Below are 17,411 nucleotides of genomic sequence, written 5' to 3' on the forward strand. Positions count from 1 at the left end.
CTTGGCTGGCACAAATTAAGGTTACTTTTAAGGCTGGGATATCAGTCTGAGTCATGGAGGGTAGGTTTGAGATATAAGAATGAGAATATTATGGTTGAGATCATTAGATATTTCATTTATTGAGAAGTTAAAATAGTACATTTACAAAACCTTATCTGATAAAGTAATAACCCTGGAATTCTTCTGAATGGGATTATCAGCTAATTTATCAGAGGCACAGGTACTTCTGAGTTCCTCCATAACTATATAGATTGAAAGCTAAGAAACTAGCTAAAGTCAGGATGTGAATCATTGGATAGTTTGTTCTGGAAAGACTTAGAATAAATCAGCAAGACCCTTTAATAAGGAAATTGAAACGAAATCTCACCCTTTGCGAAAAAATTTCTCTGTCATTCTTCTACCCAAGACCCCCAGTCAAAAGGAAACAGGGTTGTGACAATGATCCAGTGAGTCTGGCCCCAGAACTCCTTTTAGCCTGACTCTTGATTGACTTTGTTGAGTGAATTGAACATGATTTAGAAACTTGAGACTGACAATGGGAAGATACCAAAATTCAAATTCTGGACCTACCTTTTGATCTTGAGCTGTTAGTGCCACAGACTATCTTGGCCTCTTGTGTCTGAAAAACCCTCTGGTATTAGTGTCACTACCTTGAGCAGCATGGGGGCTGCTGTCATGAGTATGATTGGTTTGCTGCCTGAGATGGGAAATGCCTGACCAATACCCTCAACTCTGGTTGTATGAGACAGGGACCAAACCAAGGAAGAGATGGGAGGAAGACAAAAGTGCCAGCCCAGGAGGTTATCATTTAGGGCTTCATGCTATAAGTGGTTTTGGATTTCCAGAGATAAAATAAGTCTCTCCAATACAGGGTAGTTGCAGGTCACAGCCCTAGGACCTGACTGGTCTTATCAATCTGGCAGTTCAGGGTGAGTGCAAAGGACATCCCCAGCACCTGAGAAAAGAGTTGTGAAAATGTGAGGTCTTCATAGTAGGAGCCATTTCTCCCACATCCCCTGGGATTAGCTCTAGGGAAGAAGAAACTTCCATCATGCTAAGACCACCCTTCCCTCCATTACTTATAATTTCCTCTCAGGAGTCTGTCCCAGTGCTTGAGGACAGACTAAGAGTAATGATGACAAGACAGTAGAGTATAGAGCATTGGGACATTGTTTGTTTCTTCAAGGCAGAGAAGTCTTGCTGTTGGTATAGTCAACTTTTGTTTTGTTTTGTTTATTGAACACATTGTGCAGTGATTCGTCACTACACATCCCCTATGTCTCCTTGGTTTCCAAGCAGAGAAAAATGGTTTCTCTGCAAGTTTCCTGATTAAATCTTAGCTAATCTGTAATATACATGGGTGGAGAAAAAGCACAATATCACACAATAAGAAAGGACCTAAAATTGCCCCCAATTGACTCAAACTTGCCGAACTAAGCAGATTGATTATAATTTTCATGATCAATTCCTACCTAGCATACGGGGCCACTTTTTTCTAGTGAAATGTTTAATTCATCATAGGCTCTTTTTCAGACCAGCTGAGTAAGGCCAAAGTGGGGCTCTGCTTGGGGGCTTTTAGTTCGACTGTGATGAATTAACATATATTGACAGGATATATCTTCTTGTGATATTGTTTCTATATGCCATAAATCAAAGTGGTAATAATATCATTTGCTAATTGACTGTGGGGAGCTCATATACTAGTAAAAGGAGTCAACAATTATTTAGCACATACTACATATCTGGTACTGTTCTAAAAATTTATATGGATTAATTCATTTAATCTTCACAATACTCCTATGGCTAAGTGCTTACCTGGATCACACATACACAGATAGTGATTATTCCAATATACAGGAAATTGGAGTGAAACCACGTTTTTGCTTTCACATAGCAACCCTAGAAAAAAAAAATGATAATACTGTCTTATTCAATCTTATCAGTAGGTTTATTTGGAAAGATACATTTTATTTTGCCTTACACAATGTCAAGAAATTTAGGCCAATTATTGTATGTTTATTTTCTTTGTATGGATAGAGAAACTGAGGAATGATGTAGAGAATATTAAACTAGAGGATTTCCTGGTGTTGTTATCATTACAGTGGTAAAATAATGTAAATGTCCTAGCTTGTTACCCACTGAGTTAAATTAACCCCCAAGAAGCATGCTGGCAGCAGATGATCTTTTGTTCTTTGAATACACATTGATGATTTGGGATTAACAAATGGGAATTATAGGCTATGCAATCCTAAAATTGACTAGCATTTCAGCTTCTGCTTCAATAGCCAGCAAGCCTGTGATAGCCCTACGAAGCTCCAGGTCTGGTCGATGGGTGTTTTAGTCTTCTTGCACAGATGTGAAAAATTCTGGGGACTTCTACATTACCCCAGGAAAAGGGTAACATAGGCTGAGAAGAGGACTCTAGGGACTTGGTCTAGTGGGACAACGATTTTGGCGTCTCCTCTGAGCCTACTGTGGAGGTCCAAATTAAGTGAGCAGTTTGTTTCAGAAGTTCCACCAACTCTGTCTCCCATCTCCTTACTTCTCCACTTTGAAGTTATGATACATTTTACTAAGGGGCTAGACTGTTCTATCTCCAAGGAAAGAGAGCAGAGAAGCAAGTAGAAGGAGAAGCTGTTCTACCTCAACACTACAAATTTCACGTTCAACCATAACCTACTTTTTGCTCAAGAAAAATCTAGATATTACTCTCTGCAACTTTTACACAAACTTCCTCCCTGTAATGTAGTATTTCAATATGACAAAATTCTTCATGTCTCTCTAGTCTAAATGAGCTTGTTCTTCTTTTTGTCTGATTTGTTTGGCTACATGGGGTTGTCTCCCTAGTTTTTTTTTTTTTATTCAAAGTTCTCTGCTTCTGTTTGGGAGGACTAGAACTTACACAATTGAAGTTTCTCCGATAATTAAAAGTTCAGTCAAAGAAATCAACAGGAATGATGCCAAAAACATTACCTTAACTTGTGGGTCTGAGGGGCAAGATTTTGGTGGTTCACTGGTCCAATCACTTGTGCCATTTACACCACAACATTGCAGCTAAAATCCAAACCCGAAAAAAAAATGATGTTTAGAAAGTTAACAGAAAATAAACTGTGGGCCATGGAGGGTGGGGGGTGGAAAGATGATCCCTTCAAATCTGACTCTATATCAGAGAATCCAGAATTGCCTTGATTACTACAGGCTTCTTGGAACAAAGTCCTTTCACATTCATTTATACCATTTCACTCACATCTAAGAATGCTGTGAAGTAGAAAGGGCATGCTTTATTTATTCACATTTTACATATTAGGAAAGAGGCACCTAGTGGACCTTGTAATGGCGAGATCAAGCTGACCATACCTGAATTCTATAATCGATCTTAAAATCATTGAAAGTAGGCCAGTCAGATATTATGTGCCTGCTTGATGCAATAGGAAGTACCATCTATGAAGGTTCTTGGCCAAAAACTGAGCATTCATCATTCCTCTAGATTTAAGGGTTTATGGGAGATAAGTCTCCACAACACCACAATTCCTTAAGGAAGCAACTAGCCAGATGCAGGAAGTAGGAAATTCTACAGGACAAATTTCTTTCCACAAATGAATAGCATGAGTAGAGAAGACAATTATTATAGACTTAAAGAGATTTAAAAGACATATTATCCAAACATAACATGTGAACATTGTTTGGATTTTGATTGGAACAAACCAGTTAAAAATGTTTTTCAGAAAATGAAGGAAATTTGATTATGGACAATTTATGAGTTGATGTTAAGGAATTATTGTAAATTTTTTACTGCTGTTAAGTCAGTCCTGACTCGTGACATCCTATACAACAAAATAGAACTGCCCCACAAGTTTTCAAGGCTATAATCTTTATGGAAGCAGACTGTCACATCTTTGTCCCATGGAGTGGATGGTGGGTTTGAATTGCCAACCTTTTGGTTAGCAGCCAGTGCTTAACCACTGTGCCACTGTAAATGTTGAAGCTAAGTGATATGGATGTGGAGATCCAGTTTGCTACTCTTCTCTTTATTTTTGTATATGCCTAAAAATCCTAAAATAAAATGCTTTATATATAGCATTGAGGAAAAAAAAATTGGGGATCCATGGAGATTAAGTGACTTGCCCGAAGTTTACCTCTGCTGGCTTCTGAGCTCTAATTCCTGGGCTATTTCTCCTACTCTGCACTAAGCAGGCATGCCGAAGCCATGACTATAGCTCCATGTGATCAGAGCAGTAGTGTTTGTGACACAGACTGTGCTGGTACCAGGCTGGCTCTACTAATTCCATCTTTATCCCCCATCACCATTCACCACCAAGGCAGGAATGCAGGGTTCTACATGCATGTTTGTGGGTGGGGAAGGGCCATAAGAAATGTAATGCAAGTACAAGTCTGGTTGGGGCTACTCAGGAATTCAATAGAGATTTCTTATATGATATGATTTTTACAGTAAAATCGGAAAGTATATAAATTAATCCAGTGTTACATGTTTAAGTCTTCTTTACATCCTAGCAAGGCTTTAACAGGGAGCTCTGGTAGCATAGTGGCTAAGACACTTGCCTGCTAACCAGACGGCTGGCAGTTCAAACCCACCAGCCACTCCCCGGAAGGAAGTTTGGGCAATCCTACTTCCGTAGTGATACTGCTTAGGAAACCCAAGGAGGGGTCGCTATGAGTCAGGTATGACTCGATGGCACATAACAACAACAACAATAAGGCTTTAACAATGCACCTATCTCAGTTGATGAAGGATGAAAGAGAGAATATGGAGAACTTGGTATCAGTCAGATTGATTCCTGTTTGTTTGTGATGCCATAGCATTATTCTGGGCCTCAGCGCTGTGGATCTTAGATTCTGAAACTTCCAGGAAAGGAAAGCTAAGCTCTGTACTCACAAATGACTGGATGGAGTCCCATGCTGCCTTGGTGCTGTTATCCGAGTTGTAGCGCAGTATGCTGTCACTCAGGCCCTCAGACACATAGTCACTCAGCTGAGTAGGTGCATTCCAGCAGTGGAGACATTGTAAAAAGTGAGTTCAAGGAATAAGTAATTTGTAGGACTCAAAAGTTAAGTTTAGTATATTCTACTGGTTCAATTCTTCCCTCCTCTCCAAATTTTCTCCTCAGTGCTAAGAAAGTGAAGGGAGTGAGAATGTATATAGGAAGATGAGCTAAAGGTGAGATGGCATGGAAGTATGATTCTGGCCTCTTCAGAACTCTGGTTTACACTGGAGAAAATGGAGCTATCAAAACATGGGCTCCCCTTAGGCACCGAAACAGACATTCCCTATGGTCAAGCAGTGAGAAAACTAGTTATAGGAGATAAACTGGCTTTTACTATTCTTCCCATTCATCCTGCAAGGTATCACTCAAATAAATTCTCTTTCATGAGTTTTTTTCTCTCCCCAATTACAATTAATCTCTCTTTCTTCCAGACTTCCTCTTCTACTATAGCGTTGATTCTACACCAAATTCTTCTCCACCACACACTCCCCAATTTCAGCAATGACACAATGAGTTGTTTTCTTTATAACATACCTTCTTTTCATACATAAAGAGCAGGATGGCCAAGGTCACCTCAGTAAGGAGGATAATCAGCAGCAGGACAAAGAACTGTGGCAAAGGAGAGACATGCTCACAACACGGGGACCTAAGGCATCACCTCTCCCCACTTAGGACATCACATCTGCTGCTAGGGACTCACCGACATAAGCAGGCACTTATTCTCCTTGATGGAGCCCATGCAACCCATGAAGGCAACCACCACTATAATGGATCCCACGATGACGAGCACATTGCCCAATGTGAGGAAAGGGAGGTTGTGGAAGAGCACCCCAAATTTGTTGTGAATCAGGAGGTAGATCCCAAATCCCAAAATGCAGCAGCCACAGAGCTAAAAGAAAGAATCCCACAACATTCTGAGGAAAAATATGGTTCCGGTTCTTGAATATTTCCTTATATTTTCACTTGCTTTAGATCAGAATCACCTTTTTCCATTAACTCTATCAAGACTTTCATGAACAAACTACTTACCAGCTTCTCCATGCTCCTGAAAGTGAGGCAATCCCAGTTTCCTCCTGTGGAAACTCATACTTTATCCTACTCATTTCCAAATACCAGGAAAATTTTACTGTTGAGCTACATGGTACTTCACCATATAGCAGGTCTAACTTATGCTTCAGATCTCCTATTCCTGGTTCCCTCCAGGACTCACATGACTTTCCCTTTGGAATCTGTGACCATATAGAGGGGCCCCACTGCTTGAGGAAGATCATCTTACGAGGCAGTCTGCTAGAGAACCCAAACTTTTAAGAATCTTCTAACATACAAATGAGTACCAAGCCATCCTGTATCTGACACCATAAAACTGCCTTAGGAAGAATGACTATCATTTCATTTAGCCATTTTTCCAAGTGTTCCACACACACCCAAAAAGTTGTGTCCAGATATAAGGATTGTGCAGTCTCAGGTTCCTTACCATAGCTACTGGTAGCCAAAATCCCTAAGAGAGGAATGGCACACTGGTATCTTTAAAATTTGCAGGGTTATACTGTGGCAAGACAGGGGGGGAGGAAGAAATTATTATTTCTTTTCTCTTAATCGAAGTATGCCCCACATGGCCCAGATATAGATTATACTTCACCATCAGGCTATTCAGTAGACAGCAGTAGTGCTTAAGTGGGGAACTGTGAGCTCAGCCATGCTCAGAAGAGACACACTTACCCAAAAGAACAAGTTGAAGAAAAACAGGATATACTTCAGCAATTTCAAGCTACTTATGCCCATGCTGGATATTCTTGTCCTGAAGATTAGAAGGAAGAGAGAAAATCAGTAATGTAACTACAAGGTAACATGGGACATCAGAGGACATAAATGTTCAAGGTTCAAGTATTGTCAACATCACCTTAGGTTTAAGCTGTGGCTATGTTCTAGAAAGTTTTCCCCAACTCCCTTCTCTCACAGTCTGAGTTGAGCTATCAATTTGTTTATTCTGGACACTCTTTTGCAAATCAAAGATGCTTAACATTGAATAAAGCAGCATAAAAGACAAGGAAGAGTCACAGTGGCATACACCAAGGACAGCAAGCACTTTCGGGTCCATGTGCAGCATCAGTGACTAATGCCTGGGTACATATTTAGAAAAGTAGCTTTTAAGGTCAGAGGTAGGCTGGCCAATAGGTTGTGGAAAAACCTATGGCCTGATCAGCCAGTCCCTCCAATACTTTAAGATGCTTATACTTACTATGTCTGGTCTGACCTCTCTCTTGTTTAAATGAAAATAAGTGGAACATAGCTATGCATCATTCATTCTATTGCTGAAGAAAATGTTCATGGCATTTTCTGTTCTACATGCTGTGGTAGATACAACCATGTCTAATTAACTGCCATTGTCCTAAAGCTGACAATCTCACAGCTGAGATAAAAGCAGACCAACAAAAATCCAACTGATTTGTGTGTGTGTACGTGTGTATAATTATTATTTTTTAGAAATACCGTATCATTTTATTTGTGAGGACATCAATACCCAGTGTCTGGTCCTCAATTCTAGAGATCTAGATACACAGTTTTCAACTTTCATAGGTAATGAGGTTTGGTGGAGTTACATATTTAAAAACTGCACATGAGACTGATATATAAAGCAAAATGTCAACTTACTGAGTTTGTGTGTGTGTGTGTGTATTTATGTGTTTATTTGAACTGTGCCTTTTGCTGTACATGGATTTGTTGTACAATCTATAGTACTCTCTTTGCAGTGTTAAGGTACCCAGGAATTAGATGATCTCTAGAGTATGGATAAACTTGATGAGCTACTTGATTCACTAGAGAGTTCCCTACTAAAAAGACCAGATGGTCAAAACATACGTTGAAATCCTAATCCCTGTATCTGTGCATGTGACTTTGCTTGGAGATAGGATTTTTTTTCTTAATGTTAATGAGGTATCTTCGAAGTGGGTCTTACAAAAAGGGAAAATAGATAAGGAAAGAGAGACGCACACACATAGGGGGAAGAGACCATTGGAAGAATCCTCTATGAGTCAACAAATGCTAAAGAACATGCAGGGCTACCAATAAAGAAAGACCTTCCCCAAGAGCCAACTCCTTGATTTGCACTTCTACCTTCCAAAACTTTGAGATAATAAATTCCTGTCCTTTAAAGTCACCCACTTGTGGTATTTTTATTACAGTGGAACTAGGAAACTAAGGCATTACATTTATGTGCAATATCCCAAATAGGTGAATCTGTAGAAACAAGCAGATTGGTGGCTGTCAGAGGCTAGAGGGGGGTGGGGATGCTTAATAGCTATGACGTCTCTCTGTGTACCACAATTACTTGTGGTGTTTTTGTTACAGCAGCACCAGGAACTAAGATACACTTGAAGGGTTAAAAAAATATGCAATGATTTAATATCCAGGCTTTGATGTCAAACTTGAATTCAACGCTCACAGGTCACTAAACAGCTATGTGAAATTTAGTAACCTATTTAACATTTCTAGCCACAATTTTGGGAGCTCTGGTAGCATAGTGGCTAAGACACTTGCCTGCTAACCAGATGGCTGGTGGTTCAAACCCACCAGCCACTCCTCGGAAGGAAGGTTGGGCAATCCTACTTCCGTAGTGATACTGCCTCGGAAACCCAAGGAGGGGTCGCTATGAGTCGGGGTCGACTCCATGGACATAACAACAACAACAGCCACAATTTCTTTTTATGTAAAATGGGGATAATACCGTAGCTCATTGAGTAGATGTGAAGATTAGATTTTACCACAGAGCCTGCCATATATTGTTAGTATTCAATAAATGGAACTCAAGATTATTTAGTTTTAAGGAGCACTCTGTTTATCTGGAGTGGACAAAGAATTTGAGTGTTTTCCAGGCCTTTATCAATATCACATTAACTAAATATCTGATAAGCTAAGACACTATAGATAATCTTACTCGTTTTATCGAGAATTTTTATTATTATTACTTTAACTCTTAGGATGTCCCATTTATCATTCCTCTTCTCCAAATTCTTGACAGTCCTTATTGTAGCCTTTTTGTACAGGCTATATCAAGTAATAAAAGGTAAAATATGTCAACACCCAAAGAACAGCACCAAAGGCCATAGAAGTTCAAAGATTTTTAGTAGAGCTCATCAAGGATTATCTCATGAAGGAGGTGACATTCAAGATGATACATTCAATTGAGTGTAGTCCCCTTGAGCAGCTAAACACAATGATGATTCTGCTGTACTCTAGAGCTGTGCCGTGGCTACTGAGCACTTAAATCCATCTGGCTAGTCTGACTTAGGGAGCTCTGGTAGCATAGTGCCTAAGGCAGTCAGAAGGCTGGCAGTTCAAACCCACCAGCCACTCCTCAGAAGGAAGATGGGGCAATCTACTTCTGTAATGAAACTGCTTCAGAAACCCAAGGAGGGGTCGCTATGAGTCGGGTCCGACTTGACAGCACATAACAACAACAGTCTGACTTAAAGGTCACTGTTGTTGTTGTTGTTGTTTGCCATTGAGTCGGCCCCGACTCATAGCGACCCCTCCTTGGGTTTCCGAGGCAGTATCACTACGGAAGTAGGAATGCCCAACCTTCCTTCCGAGGAGTGGCTGGTGGGTTTGAACTGCCAGCCTTCTGGTTAGCAGTCAAGTGCTTTAGGCACTATGCTACCAGAGCTCCACTAGGTGGTGCAAATGGTTTGTGCTTGACTACTAACCTAAAGGCTGATGGTCAGAGAAAAATAGGCCTGGCAATCTGCTTTCATTAAGATTACATCCAGCCAAACCCTATGGAGCAATTCTACTCTGTAACAACAACTTAGGATGTGCTGTAAGTGTATACATGTTCCAGATATTGAAGACTGGGTACAAAAAAAAAAAAAGATCTAAATTTCAACTTTTTCATTTTACTTTTTAAAAATACGGCTATAAGAAAATATAATAAGTATAAGAAAACACAGCCAGAAGAAATTCAACCTGGACTCAGAAGAGAATGTGGGAAGAAGAATATCATTGCTGACATCAGAAGGATCTTGGCTGAAAGCAGAGAATACGAGAAAGATGTTTATCTGTGTGGTTTTTTTTTTTTTTTTTTTGACTATGCAAAAGCATTCAACTGTGTGAATCATGAAAAATTGATAACATTGCAAAGGCTGGGAATTCCAGTATACTTTATTGTGCTCATGCAAAACTTGTGCATAGACTAAGAGATAGTCATTAGAACAGAACAAGGGGATACTGAATGGTTTAAAATCAGGAAAGGTGTGTGTCAGGGTTATAACCTTTCACCACACTTATTGAAACTGTATGCTGAGAAAATACTACAGGAAGCTGGACTATATGGAAAAGAATGGCATCAGAATTGGAGGAAGACGCATTAACAACTCACGTTATGCAAATGACACAACCTTGCTTGCTGAAAGTGAAGAGGACTTGAAGCACTTACTAATGAAGGTCAAAGACTACAGCCTTCATCATGGATTACACTTCAACATAAAGAAAATAAAAATCCACACAACTGGACCAATAAGCAACATCATGACAAATGAAGAAAAGAGTAACATTGTCGAAGATTTCATTTTACTTGAATCCACAATCAATGCTCATGGAAGCAGTAGTTAAGAAATCAGATGACATATTGCATTAGGCAAATCTGCTTCAAAAGACCTCTGCACAGTGTTAAAGAGCAAAGATGTCATTTTGAAGACTAAGGTGCACCTGACCTAAGCCATGGTATTTTCAACTGCTTCATATGCATGTAAAAGCTGGACAATCATTAAGAAAGAATGAAGAAGAATCAATGCCTTTGAATGATGGTGTTATCAAAGAATATTAAATGTATCATGGACTGCCAGAAGAATGAAGAAATCTGTCTTGTAAGAAGTACAGCCAAAATGCTCCTTAGAAGTGAGGATGGTGAGACTTCTACTCACATATTTTGGACATATCATCAGGAGGGACCAGTCCCTAGAGAAGGACATCATACTTGGTAAAGTAGAGGGTCAGCAAAAGAGAGGAAGACTCTCAACAAGGTGGACTGACACAGGGACTGTAACAATGGGCTCAGATATAGTAATGATTGTGAGGGTGGCACGGGCCCAGTCAGTGTTTTGTTCTGCTATACATGTGGTTGCTATGAGTTAGAATTGACTGAATGGCACCTAACAGCAACAACATATAAAATCACATATTTGGGATATATGCTTCTGGCCAGTGCCCAAGGCATTTGACTGCAAACCGGAAGGCTGGCAGTCCAAACCCACCAGCCACTTCTAGGAAGGAAGGTTGGGCAATCTATTTCCATAGTGATAATGCCTTTGAAACCCAAGGAGGGGTCACTATGAGTCAGATGCAACTCAACAGCAGTGAGTCAAATGGATTAATAGGAATTGTATTCACTCTCTCACCAGAAACAATCAAAAAATGGACAAATGACAGAAAACAATGACTTGTAAGATACAGCATATTAGACAATAAAAGACCAAACCAAAACTAAACCCACTGCCACTGAGTTGATTCAGATTCTTTGCCTAGAGATGCTATAGGACAGAGTAGAACTCTTTGAAGACTGTAAATCTTTATGAAAGCAGAAGGACTCGTCTTTCTCCCATTGAGTAGCTGGTGAGTTCAAACTTCCAACCTTTTGGTTAGCAGCCCAACACTTTAAACACTGTGCCACCAGAACTCCTTCAAAGACAGTGATGGGAAATAAGTTATGTATGATTTCTCCAGCTTCCTACATTGACATAATTTCCAGGCCATGGGGCTGAGAGGGGAACTCTGAAAGACTCCTTGATTTGGTGGGACAGAACTGAGATTCTGAAGAGGCTGAGGCAGCTGGTGTTCACAAGGCAGAGTAATGGAGAAGAGAAAGAAAGCAAACCCCAAAGAATTGCAGACGGGGCCTGCATTAGTTTTCTATTACTGGTTTAACAAATTACTGCAAATTTAGTCACTTGAAAAAATACAAACTAATCATTAAACAAGGTGTTGTCAGGGATGCATTCCTTTTAAGGAGTTTAGAAGAAAATCAATTTCTTTGCCTTTGCCAGCTTCTGACAGTCACCTGCATTCCTTGGCCCCTACCATGAATCACTCCAATCTCTTGCTTTTGTTGTCACATCTTTTATTCACCAGTCTGTCTTCTTACCTCTTTCTTATAAGGCTTCATAAGATTAGTTTGAGCCCACCAGGATAATATCCCTGTCTCAAGATATTAATTTAATCACATCTGAAAAGTCCATTTCTCCATATCACATAACATTCATAGGTTCCAGGGATTATAATATGAACTTTTTGTGGGGCTCACTATTCACCTTACTTGATTGCCCATCAGGGATTCAGCTGAATACAGATCAATACATGTACATGAAGAAATCATCCAAGACTGGGTATCATATAAACAGTGGCACTCATACAGAACCAGAACTAGTGTCTGTTCCCACCCACTGCTGTGGAAACCCTCAAGATTCACAAGACATTGGGTAGAGAACACAGAGGGTCTTTCCAAGTCTTCAAAGAAAGACACAAAAGGATCAAACATTTTCCAAGTAACTTAAGTGTATACCAAAAAAAAAAAAAAGCTCAAATTATAGGAATAAAAAAATATTCAGCACCCAACAAAGTAAAAATCACAATGTCTGGCTTTACTCAAAATACCAGGCATACAAAAGAATAAAAGCACAACTCACAATGTGGAGATAAACAAATCAATTTAAACCAATCAGATGTTACAATTAGCAGGTAACAGCATTACAGCAGAATTTATATGTTCAAACAATTAAGCAGAGGGATGGAAAATATTAAAGACTGAAATTCAATTTCTAAACATGAAAGCTACAGTGTGTGAGTTGGAAAATATACTGGATTGAATTAATGGCAGATTAGACATGTAAAAGATTAGTGAACTTAAAGATAACAAAATAGAGTATCCAGAAAGAAATACAGATAGATTTTTTTTTTTTTTTATGAACAGAGCATCAGTTACTTGAGAACCAATTTCAAGAGGCTTAATATAATTTGAATCCCCAAAAGAAGATAGGTGGAGAGAAAAAATATATATTTGAAGAAATAATGGCTGAAATTATTTCCAAATTTGATGAAAATAATATACCCACAGATCCAAGTATCTCAATGAACCTCAAGTATAAGAAAACACGAAGAAAAATTACACTAACACAATTTATAGTCAAATTTCTCAAAAGGCCAATGATAAAAAGACAATCTTAAAACGGCCAGAGGAAAATAGACATGTTTAGTACCAGGGAACAAATATGAGGATAAGAGCAGCCTGTATACATTGCAAAACACGCAAGGCAAAGATAGCAATAGAACACATTTAAAGTACCAAAGGAAGATATAAAAAAAAAAAAAAAAAAATACAACTTGTCAACCTAAAATTTTTATACCTAGCAAAAAATATTTCAAAGCAAATAAAAAATGGAATTGTATAGAAACTGAAAGAATTCCTCACCAGCAGATCCACACCAAAACGAAACAAAACAAAATGTTGAAGGCAATTCATCAGGTATAAGGAAAATGAAACTAGATGGAAATATTGACCTACACAAAGGAATGAAGAACACTGAAGCTACATAGATAAATACACGATCTTTTTCTTGTTGTTTAAGTCCCTTTAAAAGATACCGATTACCATCAAGTCGATTCTCACTCATAGTGACCCTACAGGAAAGAGTAGAACTGCCTGTATAGGGATTTCAAGGGTGTAAATCTTTACAGAAGCAGATTGCCTCATCTTTCTCTTGTGGGGTAGCTAGTGGGTTTGAACTACCAATTTTTAGTTAGCAATCAAGTGCTTTAGCCACTGCATCAGCAGAGTTCCTTTTTAAAAGATGCAAGGCTGTTTAAACAAAAATGATAACAATGTTGTGGGGATTAATAACAATATAAGATAACAAAATGCATAAAGGCACAAAGAGGAGAAATGGACGTATAGTATTGTAAAGTTTTCATATTAAATATGAAGTGGCATAATATCATTTGAAGGTAGACTCTGATTAAAGATGGACATTATAAACCATAAAGAAGCCACTAAAATAAAATAAAGTCAACAAAGGAGATGGAAATCATAAAAATACTGGATTAATGAAAAGAAAGTAGAAAAAGAAGAAAAGAGAAACAAAGAATAAGAAAAGTAGAAAACAAATATACTTCAAACCAAACCATGTCATTAATTCCATTAAATGAAATGATTTAAATATTCCAAGGATGAGGTAGAGATGGACAGATAGATTTAAAAAACAAGACCTAATTATGCTGCCTACAAAAATGTACTCTGAATATAAGGAAACAAATTTAAATTAGTAAAAGGATTGGAAAAGATATACCATGCTAATACTAATGAAAGAAGAAGAAGAAAAAAGCTGGGGTCATGTTGTAATGAAATAAGGAGATTTTTTCTATTGTGACTATCAGAAAAAAAAAAAAATGAAAGTAAAAACTGGCTACAAGCACTATGGCTATATGCAATGTGAGGCACCTCCTTGGAGTTCATAGCAAGCCCTCCTTGGGTTTCTAAGGCTCTGGAGCATAGTGCCTAAGGCATTTGACTGCTAACTAGAAGGCTTGCGTTTCAAACCCACCAGCCACTCCTCGGAGAAAAGGTTGGGCAATCTACTTCCATAGTGATACCCCCTCAGAAACCCAAGGAGGGATTGCTATGAGTTGGGTCTGATTCCAAGGCAGTGAGTTTGGTTTGGTTTTTAACACTATGGAAGTCGATTGCCCAACCTTCCTTCCAAGGAATGGCTGGTGGGTTTGAACCTCCAGCCTTCTGGTTAGCAGTTAAATGTTTTGGGCACTACGTCACCAGAGTGCCTACTATGGCTATAAACAGGCCAGAATCCAAAGAAGTAAAATTAATAGGTGTTTTTTATACAGTTTTAACAAATGCTAATTCATTGTGAGTAAGGGTCTTTTAACATGCCTTTTCCAATCATTGGACCAGGTACCTATGACTAAATTACTTAATGCTATGATTGGTTAAAATGAAAACAAAAGACTAAAATTATAATTGGGTAACCTTTTCTTTCTTCTTTCCTTCCTTCCTTCCTACTTTCTTTTTTTTAACCCCCTAAACTATGGTCTTTTGGCTCAGGGGTCTTGGATCTGTCATATGGTGGTTGACAGCCAATGACAGGCTGCCTTTAGTTTCATTTTGAGCTTATTATGTGGGTTATAAATGATATTAGCTAGATCTTTTAGCTCACTACTTGAGATTCTGTTATTCATTTTTGATATGCACATCCACCCTCCATTGTCTGCCATTCATTGGACTGGTTAGAATACTCTGTTCTGTGCTTTGAGCCTTCTGTTTATCATTTGAAGGGTCTATAAGTCTCGTAGGAGCTCTGGTAGCATAGTGCCTAAGGCACTTGACTGCTCACCAGAAGGCTGGCGGTTCAAACCCACCAGCCACTCCTCGGAAGGAAGGTTGGGCAATCCTACTTCCATAGTGATACTGCCTCAGAAACCCAAGGAGGGGTCGCTATGAGTCGGGGCCGACTTGACGGCAAACAACAACAACATAAGTCTCGACAGACAAGTTGGCTATTGTTTATGGCTTGCTGTACTTTGATTAAATCTTCATCAGTAGCTAAACAAAAGACATTTCAGAGAAAATAAAAGATATTACTAGGGATAAAGAAGGTCATATCATAATGATAAAAGGACTAACTGATTTAGAGTACATAAAAATCTTAAATTTCTTTGCACTTAATAACAAAGCAGTATTATAAGCTACCATAATACTATAAGCAGTAGTATGATAAATGGAGAAAAGATTGAAGCTGTAACAGATTTCCTATTACTTGTTTCCACAATCAACACCAATGGAAGCAGCAGTCAAGACATCAGACAATGTATTGCACTGGGTAAATCTGCTGCAAAAGATCTCTTTGCTGTAGAGCAAGGATGTCTCTTTGAAGACTAAGGTGTGCCTAATACAAGCAATGGTATTTTCTATCACTTCATATGCATGTGAGAGCTGGACAATGAACAAGGAAAACCAAAGAAGAGTTCATGTTTTTGAGTTGTGGTGTTGGTGAAGAATACTAAAAGTACCATGGACTGCAAAAGAACTAACAAAGCTGTCTTGGAAGAAGTACAGCCAGAATGCTCCTTGGAAGCAAGAATGGCCAGACTTCGTTTGACCCACTTTGGTCATGCTATCACAAAGGACCATTCCCTGGAGAAGGATATCATCCTTGGAAAAGTGGTGGATCAACGAAAGAGGGGAAGGCCCTCAACAAGATGGAGTGACACAGTGGCTGCAATGATGAGCTCAGGTGTAGCAAATATTGTGAGGCTGGCTCAGGACCAAGCAGTGTTTCATTCTGTTGTACATGGGGTCAGAGCCAACTTGATGGCACCTAACAACAATAACAATAACAAAACTTCAAATTACATGAAGTAAAAACTGATAGAACTTAAAGGAGAAGTAGCCAACTAAATTATTATTTATATTTAAAGGCTCCAATACTCATTTCTCAATAATTAATGAAATCAGTAGACAGAGAGGCAATAAAGATACAGTGGATTTGAACAACACTATCAATCAACTTAAACAAATCTTTATAAAGTGTTCCCCCTAACAGTATCAGAATACACATTCTTTTCAAGAGTACATACAACATTTGCCAAGGGAGATCATTATGGGCCATAAAACAAGTTTTAATAAATTTAAAATAATTTAAATTATAAACCAATGACAGAAAGATCTCCAGAAAATCCCCAAAATATGGAAACTAAATATACACTTCTAAATAACCAGTGAATCAAAGAATAAATAAAAAGAAAGTTGGAAAGAAATTTAAACTTAAAAAAAAAAATCAAAACAACATGCCAAAATTTGTATCCATTAAAGCCAATACTGAGGGGAAATTTTATAGCACCAAATACCAATATTATGAAGAATGTTTTCAAATTAATGATGCCAGCTTCCAACTTGAGAAACAAGAAAAGAGCAAATTAAGCCCAAAATAAGAAGAATGAAAGAAAGAATTAGGAGCTAAATTGATAAAATAGAAACATAATAAAGAAAATGAAACCAAAAGCTGGTTCTTTACATAGATCAATAAAGTTGATGAGCTTTTCAGATAATCAATAAAAAGAAATAGAGAAGACAAAAATGTAAACAGTAGGAATGAGAGAGGTGACAACACTACAAATTCTACAGCTATCAAAAGAATTATGAATATGATTAATTAGTTTATGCCATCTTAGATGAAATGGATAAATTCCTTGAAAGACACAAATTCCCAAAAATCACTCAAAAAGAAACAGATCATCTGAGTTGCCCTGGAAAGCAGGGAGGGTAGGAGAAATTAATAACAAAAGGCCAGACAAAAAGAATCTTTTGGGAATGATGAGTATGTTCATTATCTTGATTGTGGTGATGATTTC

General features: G+C 38.4%; 1 protein-coding gene across 1 annotated transcript; it reads right to left on the reverse strand.

The window, feature by feature from the left end:
• Nucleotides 1-883: 883 nt before the first annotated feature.
• On the reverse strand, nucleotides 884-6,785 carry CD53 (CD53 molecule). The gene is made up of 7 exons (XM_007949392.1): nucleotides 6,723-6,785; nucleotides 5,704-5,892; nucleotides 5,538-5,612; nucleotides 4,895-4,990; nucleotides 2,974-3,054; nucleotides 1,816-1,899; nucleotides 884-955 (listed from the first exon to the last, which is right to left on the reverse strand). The coding sequence occupies exons 1-7, from the start codon at nucleotides 6,783-6,785 to the stop codon at nucleotides 884-886; spliced, it is 660 nt and encodes a 219-aa protein (XP_007947583.1).
• Between the last annotated feature and the right edge of the window lie 10,626 nt (nucleotides 6,786-17,411).

The sequence above is a fragment of the Orycteropus afer genome, unplaced genomic scaffold, assembly GCF_000298275.1.
Source record: "Orycteropus afer afer isolate SDZICR_OR568_19922 unplaced genomic scaffold, OryAfe1.0 scaffold00010, whole genome shotgun sequence".
NCBI lineage: Eukaryota > Metazoa > Chordata > Mammalia > Tubulidentata > Orycteropodidae > Orycteropus > Orycteropus afer.

Excerpts from the sequence above, each read along its gene's own strand:
- CD53 (XM_007949392.1), bottom strand. The coding sequence starts at position 6,785 with ATGGGCATAAGTAGCTTGAAATTGCTGAAGTATATCCTGTTTTTCTTC. Across the intron at positions 3,055-4,894 it reads GGGACTCCATCCAGTCATTT|CTGCAATGTTGTGGTGTAAA; the intron begins GTGAGTACAGAG and ends TTTGGATTTTAG. Across the intron at positions 1,900-2,973 it reads CCTCAGACCCACAAGTTAAG|GGTTGCTATGTGAAAGCAAA; the intron begins GTAATGTTTTTG and ends TTTTTTTTCTAG.